This window comes from Podarcis pityusensis, assembly GCF_964106645.2.
Source record: "Podarcis pityusensis genome assembly, chromosome: 16".
Lineage (NCBI taxonomy): Eukaryota > Metazoa > Chordata > Lepidosauria > Squamata > Lacertidae > Podarcis > Podarcis pityusensis.
Window position 1 is genome coordinate 23,751,565 of NC_138041.1, and position 23,119 is coordinate 23,774,683.

Consider the following 23,119-nt stretch of genomic DNA (forward strand, 5'->3'; position numbering starts at 1 on the left):
CTATGGCTGTGTTGGCTGGGGCTGATGGGAGTCGTAGTCCAAAGAAAAGTGAGCATCCTTTCCCATCTGTCTCGCTGCAGAAGCAGACAGAGCGAGCGCAGAAGGAAAAGCTGAGCCTGGAGCAGCGTGTGTCTGAGCTGCAGACTACCGTCTCTGAGCTGAAAGAGCTGATTGAGGAGCTGAAGGACAGGGAGAGGCTGCTGGTCCTCTTCCCAGACCTTCACATCCCTGTCGAGGCACAGTATGAAGGTAAGGAGGCAAAGGGAAGGGAGGTCCCCTGTGCCAGGGGGAGGAGCTAATGGGAGGAAGGGGAGGGGCTTGGAAGTTGCACCTAAGAACGTCATCTGAGTCTGGGTGCTGGATCTGGCCAAGGGGACCCATCTGGTCCCAACATCCTGATTTCGCAGTGCCCAACCAGATGCCCCCAAGGGAACCCTGCAAGAAGGACCTGAGCATTTCTCCCTATCTGTGATTCCCAGTCACTGGCATTCAGAGGCAGACCACAGCTGTCATGGCCAATACCTCTCACCATTAGGTAACGTCTCCTATCATTTAGCAAAAACTGTTTCCCTAAACAAAAATAACAGGCTCAGTGGTAGAAGGTCCCAGGTTCAGTTTCCAGGGCTTTCCTGCCTGAAACCCTGGAGAGCTGCTGCCAGCCTGAGTATGCAATACTGAGCAAGATGGGGCAACAGTCTAACTCGCTATCAGGAACCTTCCTGTGTCCAGATGGGCTCCTGTTGCAGGCCAAGGCCTCCTTAGTAATCTGAAAGGGATAGTTTAGGGAAGAGAAGGAGGTTGCCAAGTTGAGGGTGCGACCTTGACCCACCCCCCCACCCCCATTTCAATGCTGTGAGCCCGTAATGCCCAGTCCATCCTCGCTGGCTCTGTCACAGGCACTGGGGATGTCATGGAGGACATGGGCAAGCAGCTGCAGGCCAACAACATTCGTATCAGCATCCTGGAGGAAGAGAACTCGCGCCTCCGAACCGCAGTGGCCAAAATGAGAGAGGCAGCGCAGCAGGAAGGGCCTAAGGTAGCACCAAAATGGGAAGAGCCATTGCGACGGGCGGAAATTGGGGGGTTGGTTGTATATAAATTGTTTTACAGTGGTACCTCGGGTTACAGATGCTTCAGGTTACATACGCTTCAGGTTACAGACTCCGCTAACCCAGAAATAGTACCTCGGGTTAAGAACTTTGCTTCAGGATGAGAACAGAAATCGTGCAGCGGCAGCAGGAGGCCCCATTAGCTAAAGTGGTCTTCAGGTTAAGAACAGTTTCAGGTTAAGAACGGACCTCCAGAATGAATTAAGTTCTTAACCAGAGGTAAAGGTAAAGGAACCTCTGACCATTAGGTCCAGTCGCGGACGACTCTGGGGTTGCGGCACTCATCTCGCTTTATTGGCCGAGGGAGCCGGCATACAGCTTCCAGGTCATGTGGCCAGCATGACTAAGCCCCTTCTGGGGAACCAGAGCAGCACATGGAAACGCCGTTTACCTTCCCGCGGGAGCGGTACCTGTTTATCTACTTGCACTTTGATGTGCTTTCGAACTGCTAGGTTGGCAGGAGCTGGGACCAAGCAACGGGAGTTTATCCCGTCGTGGGGATTCGAACCACCGACCTTCTGATCGGCAAGCCCTAAGCTCTGTGGTTTAACCCACAGCGCCACCCACGTCCCAATTAACCAGAGGTACCACTGTATAAATAAGTAAAACAGAGGTGTCACCCATACCTGAATTTAATATGGAACTCCCCTCGCCGCAGCTTGTTCCTCCAACCCAGCTGTGGAATCTGTCCTCTCCCCAAGACGGCGGGACGTACACGCCAACCAGGTGAGCGTTCTGGTTTGAAGCATCCTCCGACCATGAACAAAGAAAGGCCCTTCCTCAGCCCCCTCTTTGCTTCCGCTCCTTCTGCAGGCATCCCGCACATACGAGTGCCCAGGGAGCAGCGCTGAGGCCTCCTGCCAGCCCCAAGAGCCCAGGGAGCCCAGCCCCACACAGATCTAAGAGCACCCGCAATGCCTCGAAGAACGGCTCTCCCTTCCGAAGCCAGCAGTCAAAGCCGTCTGTGGGAGAGGCCGCCCGGAAAGCGGCATTCATCTTCGCCTCTGAGGAACAAGCCATCCGAGCCCACGCCCGGGGGAAAGGGAAAAGCAGGACCCCAGGCCACTCGGCCCGTTGCAACAGGAAACACCAGAAATAACAATAAAAAGGCCCTGCAGAGCAAGTTCAGAAGGCTGCCACATTTCCAAAGCAAAGCGGGGGGGGGGGGGGGGGGCAGCAAAGGGAGACCAAATGGCTGGACCTCTCCCTGGCCGCAACTAATCACCGGTGCAATGCTGTTCCTGTGCTCAGGTGGTCATGCACCTTTGCAATGGTGACCCCTCCAGGTGAGCCTCACCAAAGTCTTTATCGGTAATTGATGAGTTCACTGTGGCAAGGATGCAGGAACCATCTTTCTGAGTCTTTTGCCCTGCTCTGAGTTGCCAGGTGTAGTAACCTCCCTGCAAAAAAACAAACAAACCCACAATAGCGTGGGGAATTTGGCTTCCATTAAAAAAAAATCAACCTCCCTCCCCCCCAAAAAAATCAATTACAGTTTGTAAATGACAGGCGAGAAAGAGAGGATATTAGCTTCTTTCCCCTGAAATCCAGTCCATTCTGGTAGGACGGTCACCTGAGCACGGAACTGGCATTCTTTGGCAGGGTGAGGAAGGCTCTCCAAGTGTGACTGGACCAAAAGCAGACTTGGAAGGTGGGAGTCAGAACCTCAGCAATATACAAGTCACAACTGTGATGGCCAGGAGGGGCTGCGGCCAGTGGAACTTCTCCCTAGATAAAGTAATTTGTGTGTTTAGCTCTCCCGCATCTTCCAACAGGAAATGCAGTGGTGGAGGGGATTCTCAGAGGGGAAGTGACCCAGTCAAGGATCCCCTGCAGAAAAGAAGCAGATCACTGTCACGCAGATTTCCAATTTTTCTTAGCTCCTTTTCTGACCTGGGGGGGGGGGGTAAAGCCAGGTGCTCTTCGTCTTAACTTGGGTGGGAAAGGCCAAGATCTCTCCCCTGCTAAAGGCTGTGTGTGGATTCTAGACAAGAACACACAGCAAAAAAAGCAGAGTAAATGGAGTTCAACATCTGGAGAATCTCAATGTTGTTGTTTTTAAAAGCATGTTTCTAAACCTGTTTGCTGCAAGTACAGGCCTCCTAAGCCCCTCTGCCTTCCAGCTGCATCGACTGCCTCCAGTTCCCCCTTGATTGAGGCTTCCTAGAATTATTTTACAGTATTTCTGAACCTTATAACTTGTGCTTCACAAGAACAAAGTAGCTTCCATTAATTACAGTTGTGGACATAATTAAAATAATACCATGTGCAATAAAATTATGACATCAATCAATCGGTATGAGACAACTAAACCTGGGGGGTTCGTGCAGGGGGATCATATTCTAAAAAGTGTTTTAAAAAAACAACAACCACCCCAAACAGAATCTCAACTTATTTGCAGCCCTGGGATGTGCTCAGGACAGTCCTCTGTCCCACCAAGGGATCCCTGCTGTTTCCTCCCCCTGTTGACAGAGGCCCCTGCAAGGCAAGTATGGGTCAGGCTGCCCCACCTGTAGCCCTTCCATCGCCAAGGGGAATGTTCTAGGCAGGGGAAAAGGCAGGATCGCAATGGAATGCTGCTGAGTCAAGCGTCTTGTTGCTTAGATTTTCCCCCGTCTTTTTATTAGTACAGGTGGCTCTTTACACACTCCAGCAGTGCCTCGAGTGCCGCGACACTCTCCGGAGAGGGCTCTGCGGCCCCCTCCATAACCCCCTGCAGTCTTGCCCAGCCCCTTCTCTCTAATAAGTTAGTATAAATAAAGCAAGCATTTCAAATTCCCCACCCTCCCCAACCCTAAGCAAGCGAAGCCTCCGCTCATCAGGAACAGTGCAAGCTGGGAAGGGGGGGGGGGACTTGCAAGGTGGCAAAACAAGGTACAAGCAGAGTTTCAAAAAAACCTCAGCGCACACATACACCCTCCTCCCCAGGTTCATACTGCACAGATGCTCCACCAATGGTGCAATTGATTTAGCCCAGCACAGAAAAGGCCAGAGAACAAACACATTATTATTTTTACACACACACACACGCTTCCCATCTCAAAGGAGCCCCAAGTTCCAAGAGAGTCATTTCCTCCATGTCCCAAGCAGCTGCCATGGCGTCCAGACGCTCTGGGGAAAATTGCTCTCTCCCTTGAAATACAAGCAGATTGATCCGTAAAGGCAGGCAATCGTCGTGCTAACTGTCTTGACAGCAGTTTCCTAGGCAGGGAAGGAAATAAAAGAGAAGGGGGTATTTTACTAGAAAGGCAGAGATCCCCCAGGCCATGAGGCCTGCTATTGCGAAGTTGTGGTCCTTGTGGTGTCGGGTGTCGTGACCACTGGGGTCATGTTGGCTGGGAGTAAAGAGTCGCAGCATCTCAAGGGCTGCAAGTTCCCCAACCTTGCTCTAAGGGCCACAGGGCTGGGTGAGGTGAGAGGGGGATGTGCAAGATGGCTCCCAGGAGGGGAAGTGAATGAACGGTTGGCATGGGCAGCAGAAAACAAAATAGAAGAAGAGTGCCTCTGATAAAGAGCAAAACTCCCCGAATGGAGAATTCAATTGCTTGCTTGCTGTTCTTTTTAAAAAGGCCCAAGAGCAAAAGGCCTGAGCCTTCAGAAAGAAAGCTGTTTTAAAGAAAAGAAAGACAGACCGACCAATACCAAGGCTCAGTGTGTTTGCTTCCTCCACCCGAGAAAGGAGGCCACTTCCCCCTTTTAAGGGACACACACTTAAGAAATGAGGAAGTAACAGCAAACATCATTATGGCTTTCCATCCTCCTGTTCTGGCGGCTGAATGGGAAGATGAAATTCTGGGCTTGGTAGGTAGGGCAGAGTGGGGCTCCCACCTCGGCAACTAGATCACCAAAGCCAATTCTAGGTTGCTCTTCTAGCTGCAGTAATCTCTGGCCATTGCGAACACACAGGAGAGCATGAACTGAAAATACACATTGTGGGCTGACATTTGGGGCTCAACCCAAGTTGTGATGCTGGGAATGTAAAGCAATAATAAAGACTGCCTCTGAGGATATGCAGAGTGCCTTTCCCTTGCCGCCAAGTATGTCAGCCTCCATGCAGCCAGGATTAGAGGATGCGACTTCCAGACAAGACTCAAGACGGGGCAATTCTCTGCTGTCCGTCAGCACCAAGGTGGAGCACTGGAAAGGGAGAGGGCAGCCAACTAGGTCTATATATGGTGTTTCAGCTCCCAAGTTTGTTTAACCTTCCCAGCCCCACGTCTGCAGAAGTGGCTGGTGAAAAGCAGAAGTGCGAAGATCTGGGCAGCAACTGGTCCCATGGTGGGTGGGGAAAGGGGCTTACCTAAAATATTGTGTTTGCAGAGGGGGCAGGTCTGCTGCAAGAGGAGCCACGGATCCACACAGTCCCGGTGAAACTCATGCAGGCATGGCAGCACCCGGAGACACTGTTGGGCAGATTGAGACAGTTTCAAGAGCTGCATGTTCCACTTTGAAGGGAAGAAGGAAAGAGTCACCCCCCAAACACTGGCTCCCATTTGGAAAAAGGGAAAGATCACCATATGGAGAAACTGCAATGTAATGCACATTAAGCAGGGCCCGTTACCCGATTAAAGAAATCTTAAGTTGGTTAATTGTGTGGGCTTGTCGACTGCTCTAAGGGAAGATCTGTAACTTAGTAAGAGAGCACAAACTTTGAATGAAGAAGGTCTGGGTTCACTGGTCTGGGTTCCCAGCAGAACCGATTTAAGTGGTCAGATAGCCTTTGACAACTTAATGCTCTCTGTCAAAGATGGGGACAAGATGGACCAATAGTCTGATCTGTTCCCTGTCTTATGTCTCTTTCAAATTTGCTCATGGCTGGGTGGGTGGAAGAGCCTTTATCGGGCAGCACCCTTCTTTTGTTGTTACATTAAGCAGGCACTAAGTTCTAGCAAGCACCACTGCGGAAGAGGCTTGCGGCCTGAAGGTTTTATAAATGCATCCCTGAAAACCTGGGTATCTCTTTTAAATCTGCTACCTGATTGAGGACAGACCACTTCTTTCTTCACACAGCGCATAGCTGAGCTATGGAACTCCTGCATGAGGGAGCAATGGCCATCAAGCTGGATGGCCTTAAAAGGGGTTTAGACAATTTCATGGAGGAGCTGTCTATCAAAGGCTATTAGCCACGATGGCTATCTTCTGCTGTTGTGCTCAGGTCCTGCTTGCAGGCTTGCCCCAGACATCTGGTTGACAGATGTGAGAAAAGAATCTGGGGTCAGACTGTTATTTGGCTTGATCCAGCAGGACCCTTCCAATGTTCTTATGTTCATTTTTAGTGGCTAAAATAACCTTTGAATCTATTAATCTATGTGGCGGTGAAGTCTATGAAAGGTTGCAGCTGCAATATTAAGGCACACAAGTCGGGAGGTGGTGATGTGCGAGAGTTTGTGCATGCAGGGCTGTGGCTGCGCATGCACCGCGTCTGACTAGATACACCATAGGCTTCCAACTCCACTCAGGGCTTCTAGATGCAGACTTTAAAAACACAAAGGATGCAGAAGCCCTCCCACAGAAACCCTGCTGCATCCTGCGAGGCACCGAGACGCGCCGGCCTTTCGGCAAGCGCTACCTGGTTCTTGTGGAACCGGTCCAAGCAGATGGCGCAGCTGTCGATCTCGTGAGCCCAGCTCCGGGGCAGCTTCCCGGGGTGGTAGCGCCGAGTCTTCAGCGCCGAGAGTCTCTGCACGATGTGCTGCTTGAGATCAAGCTGCAGGAGGAAAGGCCAGGGTGAGCCTCAGCCTGAAACCCAGATGGGAGCTTTCTGCCAGGGGTGAGCAGGGCAGAGAGCAAGCTCACCTCGGAGTCCTGGTCAAGCCGGCTGTGCCGAGACTGTCGCTGTGCCTGCATGATCACGCCTGTGCACAGGATCAAGGCAATGAGCAAGATGGCGTTCCACAGCTGTTGGAGATACTTCTGCAAGGAGGACACACACACACACACACACACCACATAAGAAGTATGGCCCCATCACATACTACGGTTCTAGGTCAGGAGAGAAAGGAAGTAGCCCAAGATGGCATCAGACAGTTGTCTATTACAAGGTGGACTGACGCCGGCACCAGGTCTACCAATGCAATTTATACAGCTCAAAATGTTTTCCATGGGCATCTGGTTGACAACAGTGAGGACAGGACGTTGGATTAAATTGGGCCATTGGCCTGATTCCAGGAGGCTCTTCTTACATTCTTATAGCGATGGTGCAGAGGGGTGCATCATTTTCATTTTAAGGGGGGGGGCACCAGAACCGCCACTAAATACGAGGGCATTTCTTAACAGCACAGCAAGAAAAACTCCACCCGTTGATAGCCGTGCAATGCGCTTCCGGGTACTGGAATACTGTTGAGATACTGCAGTTCCCTGGAAGACAGCCAGGTGAGGTGCTGATGGGACTCCCAAGCACTATAAAATGCCTGCGATTTATGCAAACACATGGCACGTTGAAATGCAGATTTGAACATTTCCCAGTCAACGTACCCCAGAACTTGTCCTATGAAGGGAGATCTTTAATCTAGAATTTTAGCCCTTCTGCTGAACTATAGCGTTCCTAGAGATCTTTTGAGGAGAGCCACAATACTGAAACTGGTTTCATATCAGAGTAACATCAGTGGTGTGCATCTGCAAAGCCTAGGAGATGTTAAATAAGCTAATATTATTTTAACTTGAATGGACAGTGTGTGTGTGTGTGTGTGTGTGTGTGTGTTGCCAACCACCTATAACAGCTTGCTCCTCCATTGATTGATTGATTGATTTTAGCAAGATTTAATAGCATCTCATTTTTACAATTTTTGCTTTGAGCAAGGAAAAAACCCTGAAAATGCACTTGGTCCATGTTTGCAAAGCGCCAGTTTAAAAAAGAGAGAGGAAAGCATGCAACAGCTGATGCAAGAACAGATCTTACATACTTCCTATATGAGTTGGGGTGGGAAGACACTAATGGAATACAAGATTTGCTCTCACTATCCTCTTGGAAACCATTTTTCCCAGGAGAGTCTGAGCTGAATGCAAGTACTTTTTAAAGACACACCTACAGCCCTACCCCATCTCTGTGTCACAAAATGAAATTCCTGCACATCATTTTGTGCAGTACTTTTGCCATTGGCGTATAACAAATTAATCTTAATTATAGTAGACGACTGCTGCTTTCATTTCCTGGGCAAGGAGGCCCTTCGCAGAGCAGTTGGCCCAATTCGTCTATGGCGCAGGGATCAATATGGTTTTAACAAGAATACCCATCCCCTTCGATCCAGCAAGGGGTACCAACCTGGACTCTCGAGCTGTTCTCTCCTGTGCAGATGACTCCTTGCCACTCTCCATAGAGACCGCCCCGGGACAGGCCACAGGTTGACCACAAAGTCAAGGTCACTCCCTTATAAAGAAGAAACACACACAGAGAGAAAGTTTTCAGGCTGAAGTCCAATAATGGAAACAGACAAAGGGGAGGCACCCAACAGGCAAGAGGATAGATAGCAAATATTTAACCCATTGGATGACCCACCCACGCATCTTGTTCCCCTGCTGAACAATGGGGGAATTGGGGGTTTAAATATGTACTGTGCCAACTGGAAGATAAGCTCCCATTTCCCTTGAGGATTACATACCACGTTTTCCAGTAGCACCGCCTGGTATGTTATCTTTGCTGTTGCCCGAAGACCTCTGCGGGCAAAAATTAAGAAGAAAATTAAGAATTGTCAGATCAGGGGTCGCCAATGCGGCCCCTGCAGGCACCAGTATGTCTGCCAGGACCTCAAAGGGTGTCCACAAAAGGTCTCTTTAAAAATACCCTGGAAAATCCTCAATGCATAAGAGACACCAACCCCATCCTTCTGCTCAGAACAGAGGAAAGGTGCAAAGAGCTTCTCTCTGTGAGAGAGCACTGTGGGGATGATGGGGTTGCCTTTCCCCAAAGATGCCTGCCAGGCTCCATCCCTAATCATTTTGCATTGCCAGGCCAAGACAGCTGCTTTCTAGGAAGCTGCTTTCTGCTTTCTCTGCTGCTGTGATTGGATGGATGGGAGGAAGGATAATGGCACCTATTGATATCATTTCCTGCTTCATCTCTTAATTTAGCAACATTCTCCATTGCTTTTAAATTGCTCTCATCAGCTGCTCCGGATCCTTCAAGAAAGTAAAACAAGCCAACGTTGACCTGCCTGCCCGAGCCAGCAATGGGAACCTCATGTAGGATCTCCTGCACTCCCCAAAACCCAACCAGTCTCACCGTAGCAATGCACCAAGGAGCTTGGTAACGTTTTCTGAAGTCTGGACAACAATCACAGGCTTGGAGAGGACCTGGGAGACATCCAGCTGCAGCAGGGAAGAGGAAAGCGAGAGGTTAAAGGGGCCACTGGTAGGGCTGGTGGCTCCTTCAGGCCAACTGAGGTCCACCCTTCAGCCAGAAGGACAAGGAAGAGGGAGGGGTTCTGCTCACCTCACGGATGGCATTCTGATTCAGCGCGAGGATGAGCAAAGCTGAGGCCCCCAAGACAAGGGCACGCTTCATCTGCAGAGGGAGAAACCGCAGAGATACAGTAGGCTAGTTTTTATATACGGATGTCAGGGGTTCAGGGGCAGAGGCACAGGGTAGGCAGGAGATGGAGAGCGATGGGGATGAATCCCAAGACAGCGAGGAAGAGGATGACAATGACTCAAGAGATTCCATGAGTCTTTCCAGCGAATCAGAGGATTCCCAGAAGGGGGCGCCGGTGGTCAAGGCCAGGGGAGCCCCAGGGGGAACGTGTCAGGAGCAGGGGGCCAGCGGGGGATCCCAAAGTGGCAGCTGGGTGTCAGGACCAGCCTCCCCGCCAGAGTGCAGCGAAGGGGGTGGAGGTTCCAGTGTATCAGGGGAAGCAGCTCCGGCAGCAGAGAAGGGAGGGAGGTCGGAGCAAGCCACCCTCCCGGAAGGGGAGGGGAGTAGTGAAGGGAGTAGTGTAGCTGTCAAAAGGAAGGTTAGAGGTTGGGCGCGCGCGCCAAGTTCAAATGTGGAGGCGCGCGGAAGTACAGGGAGCCCGGAGGAGGGGCCAGGTCCCAAAGCCCGCAGGAGGGGGCAAGAGCAATCTGGGGATTCCGCGTCAGGGGAATCCAGGAGGGGCGAAACCCCAGCGGGCAGGAAGACCCTGCGGAAAAGGAAAGAGAGGAAGAGGTGGAGCAGCGCAAGCCTCTTAAACTGGTGCAGGGGAGGGACTGACTCAGAGGGGACTTCAACGGTCTAAGCGTAACAGACGTGGGGCTGCGCGCCTCGGATGTGAAGCAAACAATGAACTGCAATAAACACTTTTGTATATAAGAAGAAATTGGTGTTGGTCTTTTGTGAGCTGAGACCTGAGGCAGCCCTGACAACCGTATTGGCCTGAATTTAAACCGCACTCCCCCCCCCCCAAATTCCGACCATGAAAAGATAAAGCGTGGCTTAAATTTGTGACCTTACAAAAACTGGCTTTTTTACGATATCACTGCTAAAACAGACACATGGAACGGGTGTGAGTGCCTGCGGAATTTTAAGGGAGTGGCTTATATTCGGGTATTGCCTTTTTCTCCCCCCCCCCCTTTGAATTTTAAAGGTGCGGCTTATATTCAGGTGCGGCTTATATTCGGGCCAATACAGTACTATACTCAACCCAGGCAAGCAAGAAGCGTGATCAGAACTCAAGGACGAATTCCAGCTTGGCAAAAGCATTTCTGGAGGGTGTGACATGGGGCCAGTGAGGGGTGTGGCTTTGTGAAGTCTCAAGGGCCAGTCGGAGAGACCTGGAAGGCGACATTTGGCCCCCAAGCCTGAGGTTCCTCACCCGTGCCTTATACCGATAGTCTCTTGCCGCCTTTGCAACACGCGAGAAAATGTATCTCAAAACACAAGAATGTTTAAAACTCCAGCAATCTGAGAAGTACTCAATTCTGGGGGACACATCAGAGGAATGTGTTACGTAACACCTCACTACTGACAGGGTTGCCATATAGTTAAATGTTCAACGCTGACCCTGTCTTGAGAAACAGCAATTTTCCCTCACTCAAATAAGAATGTAAGAAGAGCCTGTTGGATCAAGCCAATGGCCCATCTAGACCAGTATCATATTTCCACAGTGGCCAACCAGATGCCTCTTCAAGAAGCCCGCAAGCAGGACCTGAGCACAAGAGAATTGTCCCCTCCTGTGGTTTGCAGAAAATGGTATTCCAACTGCAGCATGCCTATCACGCTTGGTAGCCACTGATAGCTTTCTCCTCCATGAATTTCTCGAACCCTCTTTACTATGCGCTACGTGAAAAAGCACTTGCTCTCTTTCACCTGTACTGAATTTTCCAAGATGGGACTACAAATCCCATCATCCCTAGCTAGGACCTGTGGTCAGGGATGATGGGAATTGTAGTCCAAAAGCAGCTGGAAGACCCAAGTTTGGGAAACCATGCTCTAAACCAGGCATGGTGAAACTTGGCCCTCCTCCAGCTGTTTTGGGACTACAGTTCCCACCATCCCTGACCACTGGTCCTGTTAGCTAGGGATAATGGGAGTTGTAGTCCCAAAACAGCTGGAGGGCCAAGTTTGGCCATGCCTGCTCTAAACAAAGCTAAAATGGCATGCAGAAGGTCCCAGGTTCAATCCCCAGCATTTCTAAGTAGTGCTGGGAAAGTCTCCCATTTGAAATCCAGGAGGGCTGCGGCCTGTCAGTGTGAACCATAATGAGCTGGATTGACCAATGGTCATCTGATTCCGTATATGCAGCATCCTAGGAACCTACCCCAAAAGAAGGAGGTTGGGTCACAGCAACAGGAGGAAAAATAGGAGATTCACCTTGTTGACCACAGCAGTGGTAAAGGACTCTTCCTTGCTGCCTCGTGGGAGATCCGCCTGCTCCTCGCCCACTGGGACGACACCAATCCAACTGTCATCATCCTTCAGCTTGGGGTCGGTGTCCCCCACCTAGAGAACGAGGTGAGCCCTCAAAGTTAGGGTCTGTAGCCACCCGTGGTCATGACCAGCTTGCCAACACTCCCAAGAGGAAAGGGATATGACTGGCCACTCTCTCCGTAGCCTTTAGACTAGGGTCTTCACTTAATTGATGGGGAAGAAAGGGGAATCCCCAGTGAGGCAGCAGCTGTTTGGTTTTTGGTGGGAGGGACCAGGGGGTTCACAGTAGATATTGGAGGGTTATCACTTAACTGAGGGGGAGAATAGAGGGTTCATCTGGGGCAGCAGAAACCCCTCTTACTGACAGGGAGTGCAGACTCCAGCAGGCCTATCTGCAGGGAAGGGGATGCCATTTGACTGACAAGTTGCAGAGGACAACCTCCAAGGGGGTTCTAGCAGATATTGGAGGATCACCATCACCACTCAAGTGAGCGAGTGGAAGGCAAAGAGGGGTCCATCCTGACCTTTGACACCTGAGATGGGAGCTTTACGGCCCACCCTATTCCTGTGACTTGTTTTAACTGTTTTCAATATTGGATTTTAAATTAGGGTAGCCTGCCCTGGGGGTCCTGATGCTGAAGGGCGAGTTGCTGTCATTATTCTTATATTACTATTTACATGGAGCAGATTCCTACCTAATCATGGGGTCTGTTGGGGGGGAACAGTAATTGTTGCTGCTATTATCATTATTACTATTATTTAACAGGAGCCGGTTCCTACCTAGCCCTTTTGTTGGGGGTGGGGGGAGAGGCAGTTGTTTTTGTTCATGTTGAGCAGGTTCCTACCCAGTCATTTTATGGGGGGGGGGGGAGAAAAGGGTATTTGTTGCTGCTGCTGCTGCTGCTGCTGTTGTTAACAGGGAGCCTGTTTCTACCTAGTCCTTTTGTTGGGGGGTGGGAGAAGAGACAATGGTTGTTATTACTACTACTACTACTACTACTATTACTATTATTATTATTATTATTATTATTATTACTGCTACTAATATCTGTAGGGTGCAGGTTCCTACCCAGCCATGGGAAAGCGAAAGAGAATGGTATTTGTTACTGTTATTGTTTTTATTACTGTATTATTATTTACAGAGAGCCTGTTTCTACCTAACCCTTTTGTTGTGGGGCGGTGGGGGGAAGAGAGAGAGAGACAGACAATGGTTATAATTATAATTATTTGCAGAGAGCAGCAGGTTCTTACCCAGCCATTTTACTGAGGGGGAGGGAAAGGGGATGGTATTTTGTTGCTGTTATTCTTCTTATTCCTATTCTTTACAGGGAGTGGAGGGGTTGGCAAGAGCCCTGAGGGTGGATCTTTAACGGGGAAGGGGGGGATCCCCAAACAGATCTGGGGAGGGGAGGGGGGTTCATTGAGAAGGGCGACGGGGGGGGGAGTGGGTCGCCCCACTGCGAGAGGGTCGTCGGGGGGCCGCCGCTCACCAGGACGAGGCTGCCCCGGATGGCTTCCTCCTCCGCCGCCTCCTCCTCGCCCTCTTCCTGAGGCCGCTTCTCCCCGCGCTCCGGCTCCGGCTCCAGGCCGGGCCTGCCCAGCAGCGCGCCCTGCAGAGTGTAGCTGCTGCCGCCGCCGGGGCCGCTTCCCTCGGCCTGCGCCGGCTGCTCTTCGGGCGCCGGCGGAGAAGGAGGAGGCGGCAAGAGCAGCACCTCCACCTGCGCCTGCCCCGCCGCCGCCGCCACCAGGAGGCCGCCCAGGTGGCTCAGCAGGCACGAGAGCAGCACCGGGGCCCGGCCGGCCGAGCCCGAAGCCGCCGCCGCTGCGGCCGCCGCCATCATCGCGTCGTCGAGCAGCAGGCCCGCCTCTCCTGCCCTTCTTCGCCCTGGAGCGGAGAAGGAGGAGGAGGAGGAGGAAGAGCAGGAGGAATCCGCCTCCCTTGCGGAAGCAAAGGCCCGGGAAGGGGAGCCCAGGCCGGGCACAACGAGCAAAGTCTGCCCGGGAGCCAGACGGCTTGCAGAAGCTTCCGGCAGCCAAAGGAAAGGTCTACTCGGGAGTAAGCCCGGTGTAGAGCTCAGCCGGGCTTGTGTTCTCAAGCAAAGAGGGCGCGCGGGATGGGCAGCCCGCTGGAAGCGCAAAACGGTGCGCGGATGCTGCCCAGAAGCAAGACCCTCGCCCCCCCCCCCAAGTTGGGCTTGTGTAGGATGGGTAGCCTGAAAATGGGGCAGATCTTGGCGGTGCCTTACTCGGAAGTAAGCCCCGTCGAGGTCGGTGGGGAAAGAATCATGCGCGCGATCTGGGCGCAGCGGCAGCGGCAGCAACCCTTTTCCTGTGTTGCTCAGAAAGTGAAGCCGTGCGCGCTTGCGAGGCGACTTGCTTGCTGTCAGGTGAAGTGCTGGGAGCTGCCTAACTACCGTGGTACCTCAGGTTACATACGCTTCAGGTTACAGACTCCGCTAACCCAGAAATAGTACCTCGGGTTAAGAACTTTGCTTCAGGATGAGAACAGAAATCATGCTCCGGCGGCGCAGCAGCAGCAGCGGGAGGCCCCATTAGCTAAAGTGGTGCTTCAGGTTAAGAGCAGTTTCAGGTTAAAAACGGACCGCGGGAATGAATTAAGTACTTAACCCGAGGTACCACGGTATAAAACAAGCACGCACAAAAAGAGATCACAGCTGAAAAGGCTGGCAGCATTCAGATCATTTCAACAGGGTAAACAAGTTTTGATGGATTCAATAATGGAAGACTGAATGGTATAGTTTTTGTAAAGTATGCAGGGATTTATATGATGTGTAAAATGAACCATGGAAAGAGAAGGATGGATATCTTAAGGATCAAATGAAAACTGATGGGAGAGGATGTGTGGGATGTGTTTTTCTTTTCTGTCTCTGTATTAAAAATGCAAATAAATAAATAGGCTTGATATTAAAAAAAAAACCCAAACAGCACAATCCTGTTGTCTACTCAGAAGTAAGCCTCAACGGGACTTGTTTTAGAAACCGATCTGGGACTTTTCGTTAGGGTAAAACATTTTTTTAAAAAATATCACAGATTAAAAGCAATAGGGGTTGCATCCTAGCTCAACAAACTGGCTAGGGAGGAAGCCCCATGGGCTACATTGAAACTTAATTTTGAGTGAGTAGGACTCACGAGGTCAAATGAGGTTTCTTTTTATTTGTGATGTATATTTCCCCTGCTTTGGGATAGACAGACACCAGCAGATGCTGGTTATTCTCAAAATTTGCCTCAGAAGCTCAGTGATATATATTAAATGCCCCCCCTTTCTCCCATATATTTTCATTCCACCAAAAGCAATCAATCAATTGTTCCAATTGACACAATCTTCCTACTATATTAATTCCACTGTATCAATATTATATCATCTAAAACACTCTGAATGAGAGAGTTGGAGAGAGTCTAGCTAGGTTGGATTATCCTGAATCAAGAAGGATAAATACCATACCAGGGCTCACCAACATGGTGCCCATATGGCCAGATGGCCGTTCTCCTACTGAAATTAGGCTTCAGAGAAGCATGGTATTGTACCACTGCTTGGTTGCTGTGTGTGTGCTGTGTCCCCAACAGTTTCTCCAGTTTGCAAATGTGCCCATGGGCCCAAAAAGGTTGGTAACCACTAACATAGAAACATATAAGATTCTTAACTATGGAGCCCCCTGCTATGGAGCTGTTGTGGAATATATAACATTATATCCCAGCTCCATCACTGAGATCATCTGGAGAAGCATCATTGACCATTCCCATCATTGACACTGAGGTCCAGTACCGAGGGCCTTCTGGCGGTTCCCTCACTGTGAGAAGCAAAGTTACAGGGAACCAGGCAGAGGGCCTTCTCGGTGGTGGCGCCCGCCCTGTGGAACACCCATCAGATGTCAAAGGAATAAACAACTTTTATGACGTTTAGAAGACATCTGAAGGCAGCCCTGTTTAGGGAAGTTTTTTAATGATTGATGTTTTTAATGTATTTTTAATCAACTGTTGGAAGCCACCCAGAGTGGCTGGGGAAACCCAGCCAGATGGGCGGAGTATAAGTAATTATTATTATTATTATTATTATTATTAATATTATTATTCCCCCAGATTGGTGAGGCCTATCCGACAACAGCAAGAACATCATTTAGTGTCATTGTCCCAGGCCTGTAGAATCTTCTGCCAATAGAGATTCAGCAGGTGTCTTCTGATTTGACTTTTAAACACCTGCTGCCATGCTTCTGCAAGCAATTAAGGATACCTCATTCTGCAGTAATTAGCTGTTTTATGTTACAAACTTTTTAATATGGTTTATTGTATGGCTTCTATGAACTATTGTTGCAAACCGCTCTGGTATTTTTTAAAACGAATGACAGCATATAAATATTTTATCAATAAATAAAACCTTTGGGTTTGGTTAAAGGTATTATGTATTATGTACATGGATCTTAAGAAACTGCAGTGAATTTCAGAAGAAACTTCTTAATGCACCGCCATGGCTTGGAGCTGAAAATGACGTCAAATTGTCCATTAAGCTGAAGAATTGTTTTAGGTTCAATTATCGTCACTATTATTTATACTTGTTCATCATTGTTTGCAAAATGCTTCAAAGTGACTTACAGAGCATTAAAACAGAAAACTTCTCAAACATTTAAAAACCCTAACACAGAATAAAACATAAGAATATAAAAGTATTAATCCATTAACAAAAATAAAAAGACTTGTACTCCACTAAAAGGTGGACCAGTCCACACTCACACAGTGTTATGATTAAATTAATATCCAGACTGCTGGATAAACCGGCATGTTTTTGCTTGGTACCTAAAAATGGACAGTGTTGGTGCCCGGTGAGTTTTTCTGGGGAGAAGGTTCCAAAAATGGTCTCCCATACCTTATTGGGGCCTTTTTGACAATTCCACCTTCCCATTCGATCCCAGGGAGGGATAAATGTGTCAGGTAGTAGATGGGTCATGTGAGGGATTTGTAGGGGATTGGAAGGGAATTAAATCCGAGCCTGATCTTGGGTGTGCAGTGCAGGATGAAGCGATAACAACTTAGCAGAGTTGCATTAGGAACCAGTGAGATTTAGCTCAGCGGGCAAAATCAATGAGCTCTCCACGTGAAGAAGGCAAGTGGAAAGACAGAAGCAGGCAAGCTGGTACAGCTATCTATGGCTAAGCTACTAGCCCTGGTGGCTATGTTCAACCTCCATGGTTGGAGGCAATTTGCCTCTCAGTTAAAGTTGCTGGGAATTACAAGTGGGGAGCTGTTTCTTACAAGCTAACAGCTTGATTATCCTTATGCGGAAGGCCCCAAATTTATTCTCCAGGTCGAGCTGGAAGCGTTCCCTGACTGAAGTCCTGAAGTCACTGTAGACAGTATTGAGCTAGATAATAATAATAATAATAATAATAATAATAATAATAATAATAATTTATTTATACCCCGCTCTCCCCAGCCAAGACTGGGCTCAGGGCGGTTAACAACCAATAATAAAAACAAGTTGAGTAAAATACAATTTAAAAGATTAAGATACAACATTAAAACATTAGTGTGCAATCTCTTCATAGGAGGATCAAGGTTTCCCAAACTTGGGTCTCCAGCTAGGACTACAATTCCCATCACCCCTGCCCACTGGTCCTGCCAGCTAGGAGTGATGGGAGCTGTAGTCCAAAAAACAGCTGGAGACCCACGTTTGGGAAACCCCGAGCTAGATGGACCAATGGTCTGGCCCAGTATGAAGAAGCACCCTGTATTCCTAACAGTCCTGCAAAGTGGGTCGTCATTGCTCTCCACCCTGCAAGCTTGAGAGCTTGAGAGAGCAGCCTGGTCCCCTCCAGATCTTTGTTGTTGTCGTTTAGTCATGTCTGACTCTTCGTGACCCCATGGACCAGAGCATGCCAGGCACTCCTGTCTTCCACTGCCTCCCGCAGTTTGGTCAAACTCATGCTGGTAGCTTCGAGAACACTGTCCAACCATCTCGTCCTCTGTCGTCCCCTTCTCCTTGTGCCCTCCATCTTTCCCAACATCAGGGTCTTTTCCAGGTAGTCTTCTCTTCTCATGAGGTGGCCAAAGTATTGGAGTCTCAGCTTCAGGATCTGTCCTTCCAGTGAGCACTCAGGACTGATTTCCTTAAGAATGGATAGGTTTGATCTTCTTGCAGTCCATGGGACTCTCAAGAGTCTCCTCCAGCACCATAATTCAAAAGCACCAATTCTTCGGCGATCAGCCTTCTTTATGGTCCAGCTCTCACTACATAACTCTCATCAATCATCCCCAGCCAGCAGGGCCACACTGACAGGGGTTGATGATGGGAGCTGAACTCCAAACGATTCGGAGGGCGCCACGTTGGCAAAGGCTGGCCTACTACCTTGAATCGGAGGCCACCTGGTCACAGCTACAGCCGCTCAACTGAGCTGCCAACAGAAATCATGCAGGTGTGTAAATCCCCCATTGTGGGAAGAATTTTGAGAAGGGTGGGAAAGCGATGGACGTGTTGGAAACCCAGAAGAGAAGTAACCCAATAGGCAAAAGTTCGGGAGAAGGACAAAACAGAGGAGTGGGGAGCTGTCTTGCACTGTTGGAGCTGGTCGGATAAAGGAGGGACATTGCAGTCAGAGGCGGAACTGCAAAGAACAAAGGTTAAGCCTGCAATTTCTGTAGGGATGATCTTCCTGGTCTTAATCAGAAAAATGTAGAGCAGGGGTTCCCAAACAGTAAATCACCTCAGATTAAGGTGACCAGATTTTTTTAATGAATCCGGGGACACTTTTCAACTTCAGTTGAATTCAGTGGATTTTTTCAAGGGACAAAATCCGGGGACTGTTCCTGGGAAATGGGGACGTCTGGTAACCTTACCTCAGATGCTTTTATCACTGAGCTACACCCCCCACCCCCAAAAAGAGTATTGTAATTAGCAACCCAGGAAACTGTTGTCTACCTATGGTCCATCTCAGTATTGTTAACATTGACTGGCAATGGCTCTCCAGGGTTTCAGGCATGTTATCCCGCCCCCGCACCCCCCAGCCCTAGCTGGAGATCCTAAGGATTGATCCTGAGACTCTCTTTGAGCACAACTGAACTACAGCCCTTCTTAAAAAATATATATATAAATCAGTGTAAGGTATCATTGAGTGTGCAAGGTATTCTCCTGAGTTTCTCATCTCCTGGCTATAGTTCTCTTTAGAAGCAGAGTTTTCTCCAAGCTCCCCAGATCTTAAATCTAAGATGTCTATCAAGAAAGTAAGAAGAGCTTGCTGGATCAGACCAATGGCCCATCTAGTCCAGCATCCTGTTCTCACAGTGGCCAACCAGATGCCTGTGGGAAATCTGCAAGCAAGACTTGAGCAGAAGAGTACTTGTAGTTTCCAGCAACTAGGATTCAGAAGTGTCGCTGCCTTTGACTGTGCAGGCAGAGCAAAGCCATCTGATAGCCTTCTCCTCTGTGAATTTGTTAGGTTCTATTTTAAAGCCATCTGGGTTGGTGGCCATCACTGCCTCCTATATGCTGTGTGAAGAAGTCCTTTCTTTGACCCATCCGTAGTCTACCTCAGAAGATTCAGCTTCATAAGTTGGCTGTGGTCTTCGAGCCTGATGAGAGTTGCTGTCCCAAAAAATCTGCAAGGTGCAGATTGGGGGAGGCTGGTGGGTACCATATCATGAAACGTGACACTTGATGCTATTAGGGAAAGCAATGCTCATTTACTCTGCTTGACAATTGCCCCACTGGTTCCAAGAAGCACATTATTGTTTATGACCCTACTAAAATGAGTTGTGTGTTGTGTTCCACATGCTGCATTATTGCTGGGCAGAATCCACGCCCCCACAGATCCTGCAGAGTCAGTTGTCTGCTTAGTGACACCCACAAAGTGTAGCTCTACCGATTAGTTCAGTTTCTTGGGAAGGAAAGCCCTGTTGAAACGCCAAAAGCTTTTGGGTCATTCTCAGTTTCGCCCAATGAGGCCAACACCCATTTGAATCTCCCTTAGTCTTAAGGTTTGGGGGCCAACTCCCATACTTTCAGAAGGAGGCACCTCATTTTCTTAAGCTGCTCCTCCGCCTACCGTCCTGGCTTAGACATTTGATCTCCTGAAAAATGGCACCTTCTGCTGAGGTTGGTATCCTGCAGAAACAGGATACTCGCTGCTGTAAAACACGAGGACAGATTTGGAAAAATGAAATTTTGCGCAGATGCAAATTTAGAAACCAGTGTTATCCATTTAAATAGAAATGCAGTAAGCCCGCAACTTACGCGAAGCTTTGGTTTCCGGGAACTGTGCACAAACGCAAAAATGCATAAAGCTAGGAAAGCCCCTTAAACAACCCATTAAAAACCCGATGTAAAAATAACCAGCACTCACTGTCGCTCTCAGACCACCTCCGTGGTCTCTCTAGGCCCTGACGCACTCTTCAACTCTCTGATGAGACCCAAACATTCTCCCAGGATGAATGCAATGGTTGATGGAAATTCCAACTGTGGGTTCCCTCTCTCCCACCTCCTTTTGACATTTCTGCTACCACATCTTTTGATGTCCCCCACGTTTCTCCAATTTATTTATTTATTTTTCGATTGCCTGTGTAAGGTTGTGATCACCTAAGAAACGTGAGTGTTAAGTTGCGGGCTTAACTGTCCATTAAACCTCACTGTGGTAGGAAGGAGTTTGGCCAGGTGAGCGGTAGATGGGCTTGGTCCAGGTGTCAACCACTGAAAAGTTTTCTTACAATCAGGTGATGTATAGATTTTGTAAGGGTGGGGAACTAAGACAAACCACAACGGATGACCAAACAAATGTGAAGGTGTTACTGGGAGCATTAAATCTTTGCACTAGACACAGACTGGACAATGTTTCAAACAGAGGACTAGCCTATGCAAAGTAGGAGGCAAGACCACCCTCAACTACAAAGCCCTAACATCGGAGCCATCTCTTTGATGTGAGCTCAGCTGATGTCAGAACTGGCCAGGGATGATGATGGGAGTTTTAGCTGAGCAACATCCAGAAGACCAAAGGTTCCCCACACCTTGTCGCCTCTGTAACCTGACCATCTTTGCACCATGGCCTTTGACCATACTGACAGTGACTGCCTCTGGCTCTTTGGATCTTGGTCTGCCTGCACTAGTTGTCTCCACTAGTTGCTCTGAGTTGGCCAAAACTATCATCATCATTGTTATGTACTGAGTTGAATAGGATCCAAAATGCAGCAGTCTGATTGGTCCTAGAACAATAGGATTCAGAATGCAGCAGTCTGATTGGTCCTAGAACAATAGGATTCAGAATGTAGCAGTCTGATTGGTCCTAGAACAATAGGATCCAGAATGCAGCAGTCTGATTGGTCCACAGGAGCCACCCAATCCAACTCCAGTTGGAAGTGAATCCGCAACCTGATTGGCCTGCAGGAGAATCCCAGAATTAGCCAATCATGTGGGGCCCATTGTGTAAATAATGTATATGAAGCAGACATTTGAGGGAAATTCCATTCCTCACTACTATGAGCTGAATAAAGAGCATGAAATCCACACTCGACTCCGAGTATATTTCAATCATCATCATTATTATTGAAGATCACAGGGCAGTACCCAACATAAAAATACAAAACGAGAACACAAAATACATAATAAAAACAAACCAAGAACCCCCCCTCCCACAAACACATTAAAAAGGCCATGGAATGTTTAATCAGCCAAAGGCCTGGTTAAAGAGAAACATTTTTGCCTGGCACCTAAAATATATGTAATGAAGGCAGCGGCGTAGCGTGAGTTGTCAGCACCCGGGGCAAGGCAAGTAATTTGCGCCCCCTAACCCGGGGCAAGGCAAGTAATTTGCGCCCCCCCCAACCCCTAACCTGCCGATCTGAGTCGAGTTGCTGCTGGCGCTGCCGCCCAAGCCACGCCGCTTGCCCGGAGGAGGAGGGGGGCAGAGAGGCGAGGAAAATGCAACATGGCCCAGCAGCTGCAGCAGCAGCAGCGGAGGCGGGGCTGTGAGGAGGGGCTGCCTGGCACGTCCTCCGCGGCCCTGACGCGCGGGGCTGAGAGCCGCTGCCTGCCGGACGCCTTCAGCCCGGGCGCGCGCACAGCTCGTCGGTTCCACGAGACATGGGGCTCTGCTACAGCCTGCGCCCGAGGCTCTTCGGCGACTCCGGAGGCAGCGAGCGCGCCCCCCCAGATGTTGCGCCCGGTGCGGCCGGCCCCCCTGGCACCCCCCACGCTACGCCACTGAATGAAGGTGCCAGGTGAGCCTCCTTGGGGAGAGTAGACCACAGATGGGAAGCCACTGCAGAAAAGGCCCGTTCTCGTGTTGTCCGTGTATCATAGAGGAGGCACACGAAGAAGGGCCTCAGATAATGATTGCAGGGTCCTGGATGGTTCATATGGAAAGAGGTGGACCTTGAGGTTTTGCGGTCCTGAGCCGTTTAAGGATTTTATAGGTCAAAACCAGCACCTTGAATTGGGTCCGGAAACTAACTGGCAGCCAGTCAGTGCAAGTCAGGCCAGAATCGGTGTAATATTCCCAAACCATCTTCCCCAGTCGGCAACCTGGCCACCAAATCCAGCTGAAGTTTCCGAACTGACTTCAGAGGCAGCCCGATGTATAATCCATTGCAGTAATCTAACCTTGAGGTTACCAGAGCCTAGACAACAGAAGTTAGGCTATTCCTGTGTGGGTAGGGGCTGAGCTGTGCCACCAGCTGTGGTTGATGGAAGGCACTCCATGCCATCAAGACCACCTGAGCCTCGAGTGACAGCAAAGGATTCAGAAGCACCCCAAAATTACGTACCTGCTTCATCAGAGGGAAGGTAGCCCCATCAAGAGCAGGCAACCTCCCATCCGTCTGGTCTAGGGAGCCACCCACTAACAGTGCCTCTGTCTCATCTGGATTGAGTTTCAGTTTGTTGGCTCTCATCCGGTCCATTACCCAGGCAAGACATCGGTCCAGCACATCCTCAGCCACACCTGCAGATGTAAAGGAGAAGTAGAGTTGTGTGTCATCGGCATATTGCTGACAACCACCCTCCAAAACTCCGGATGGCCCCACTGATGCGGTGTAGTGGTTAAGAGCGGTAGTCTCGTAATCTGGGGAACCGGGTTTGCGTCTCCGCTCCTCCACATGCAGCTGCTGGGTGACCTTGGGCCAGTCACACTTCTCTGAAGTCTCTCAGCTCCACTCACCTCACAGAGTGTTTGTT

At 49.6% G+C, this 23,119-nt stretch overlaps 2 protein-coding genes and 1 long non-coding RNA gene across 8 annotated transcripts in view; 2 read left to right on the top strand and 1 right to left on the bottom strand.

The window, feature by feature from the left end:
• Window positions 1–23,119, top strand: part of CCDC157 (coiled-coil domain containing 157) — a 129,872-nt gene that overhangs the window by 12,896 nt on the left and 93,857 nt on the right. For 2 of the 5 annotated variants that reach the window (XM_080986272.1, XM_080986271.1), the window contains exons 8-11: window positions 81–249; window positions 897–1,036; window positions 1,768–1,835; window positions 1,923–2,232. In XM_080986272.1, coding sequence (XP_080842398.1) covers window positions 81–249; window positions 897–1,036; window positions 1,768–1,835; window positions 1,923–2,208 — 663 coding nt within the window. In that variant the 3' untranslated portion in view covers window positions 2,209–2,232. Of the gene's footprint in view, window positions 1–80; window positions 250–896; window positions 1,122–1,767; window positions 1,836–1,922; window positions 2,233–14,376; window positions 14,436–23,119 lie in introns of those variants that run through there. The other 3 variants (XM_080986274.1, XM_080986275.1, XM_080986273.1) reach the window with 2 other exon arrangements.
• On the bottom strand, window positions 3,701–14,744 carry RNF215 (ring finger protein 215). Of its 2 annotated transcripts, XM_080986405.1 has the most exons (11): window positions 14,578–14,744; window positions 14,196–14,351; window positions 11,893–12,021; window positions 9,538–9,609; window positions 9,328–9,413; window positions 8,708–8,762; window positions 8,371–8,475; window positions 6,906–7,022; window positions 6,679–6,816; window positions 5,410–5,512; window positions 3,701–4,310 (listed from the first exon to the last, which is right to left on the bottom strand). In XM_080986405.1, exons 1-11 carry the CDS (start codon window positions 14,641–14,643, stop codon window positions 4,288–4,290), a joined length of 1,050 nt encoding a protein of 349 aa, XP_080842531.1. In that variant the 5' UTR covers window positions 14,644–14,744; the 3' UTR covers window positions 3,701–4,287. The 2 variants fall into 2 exon arrangements, with proteins under 2 accessions (XP_080842531.1, XP_080842530.1); XM_080986404.1 differs by lacking the exons at window positions 14,196–14,351; window positions 14,578–14,744 and adding an exon at window positions 13,440–14,105.
• On the top strand, window positions 14,947–16,359 carry LOC308466055. The gene is made up of 2 exons (XR_013980644.1): window positions 14,947–15,084; window positions 16,048–16,359. It is a non-coding gene; the product is annotated as an uncharacterized lncRNA (long non-coding RNA).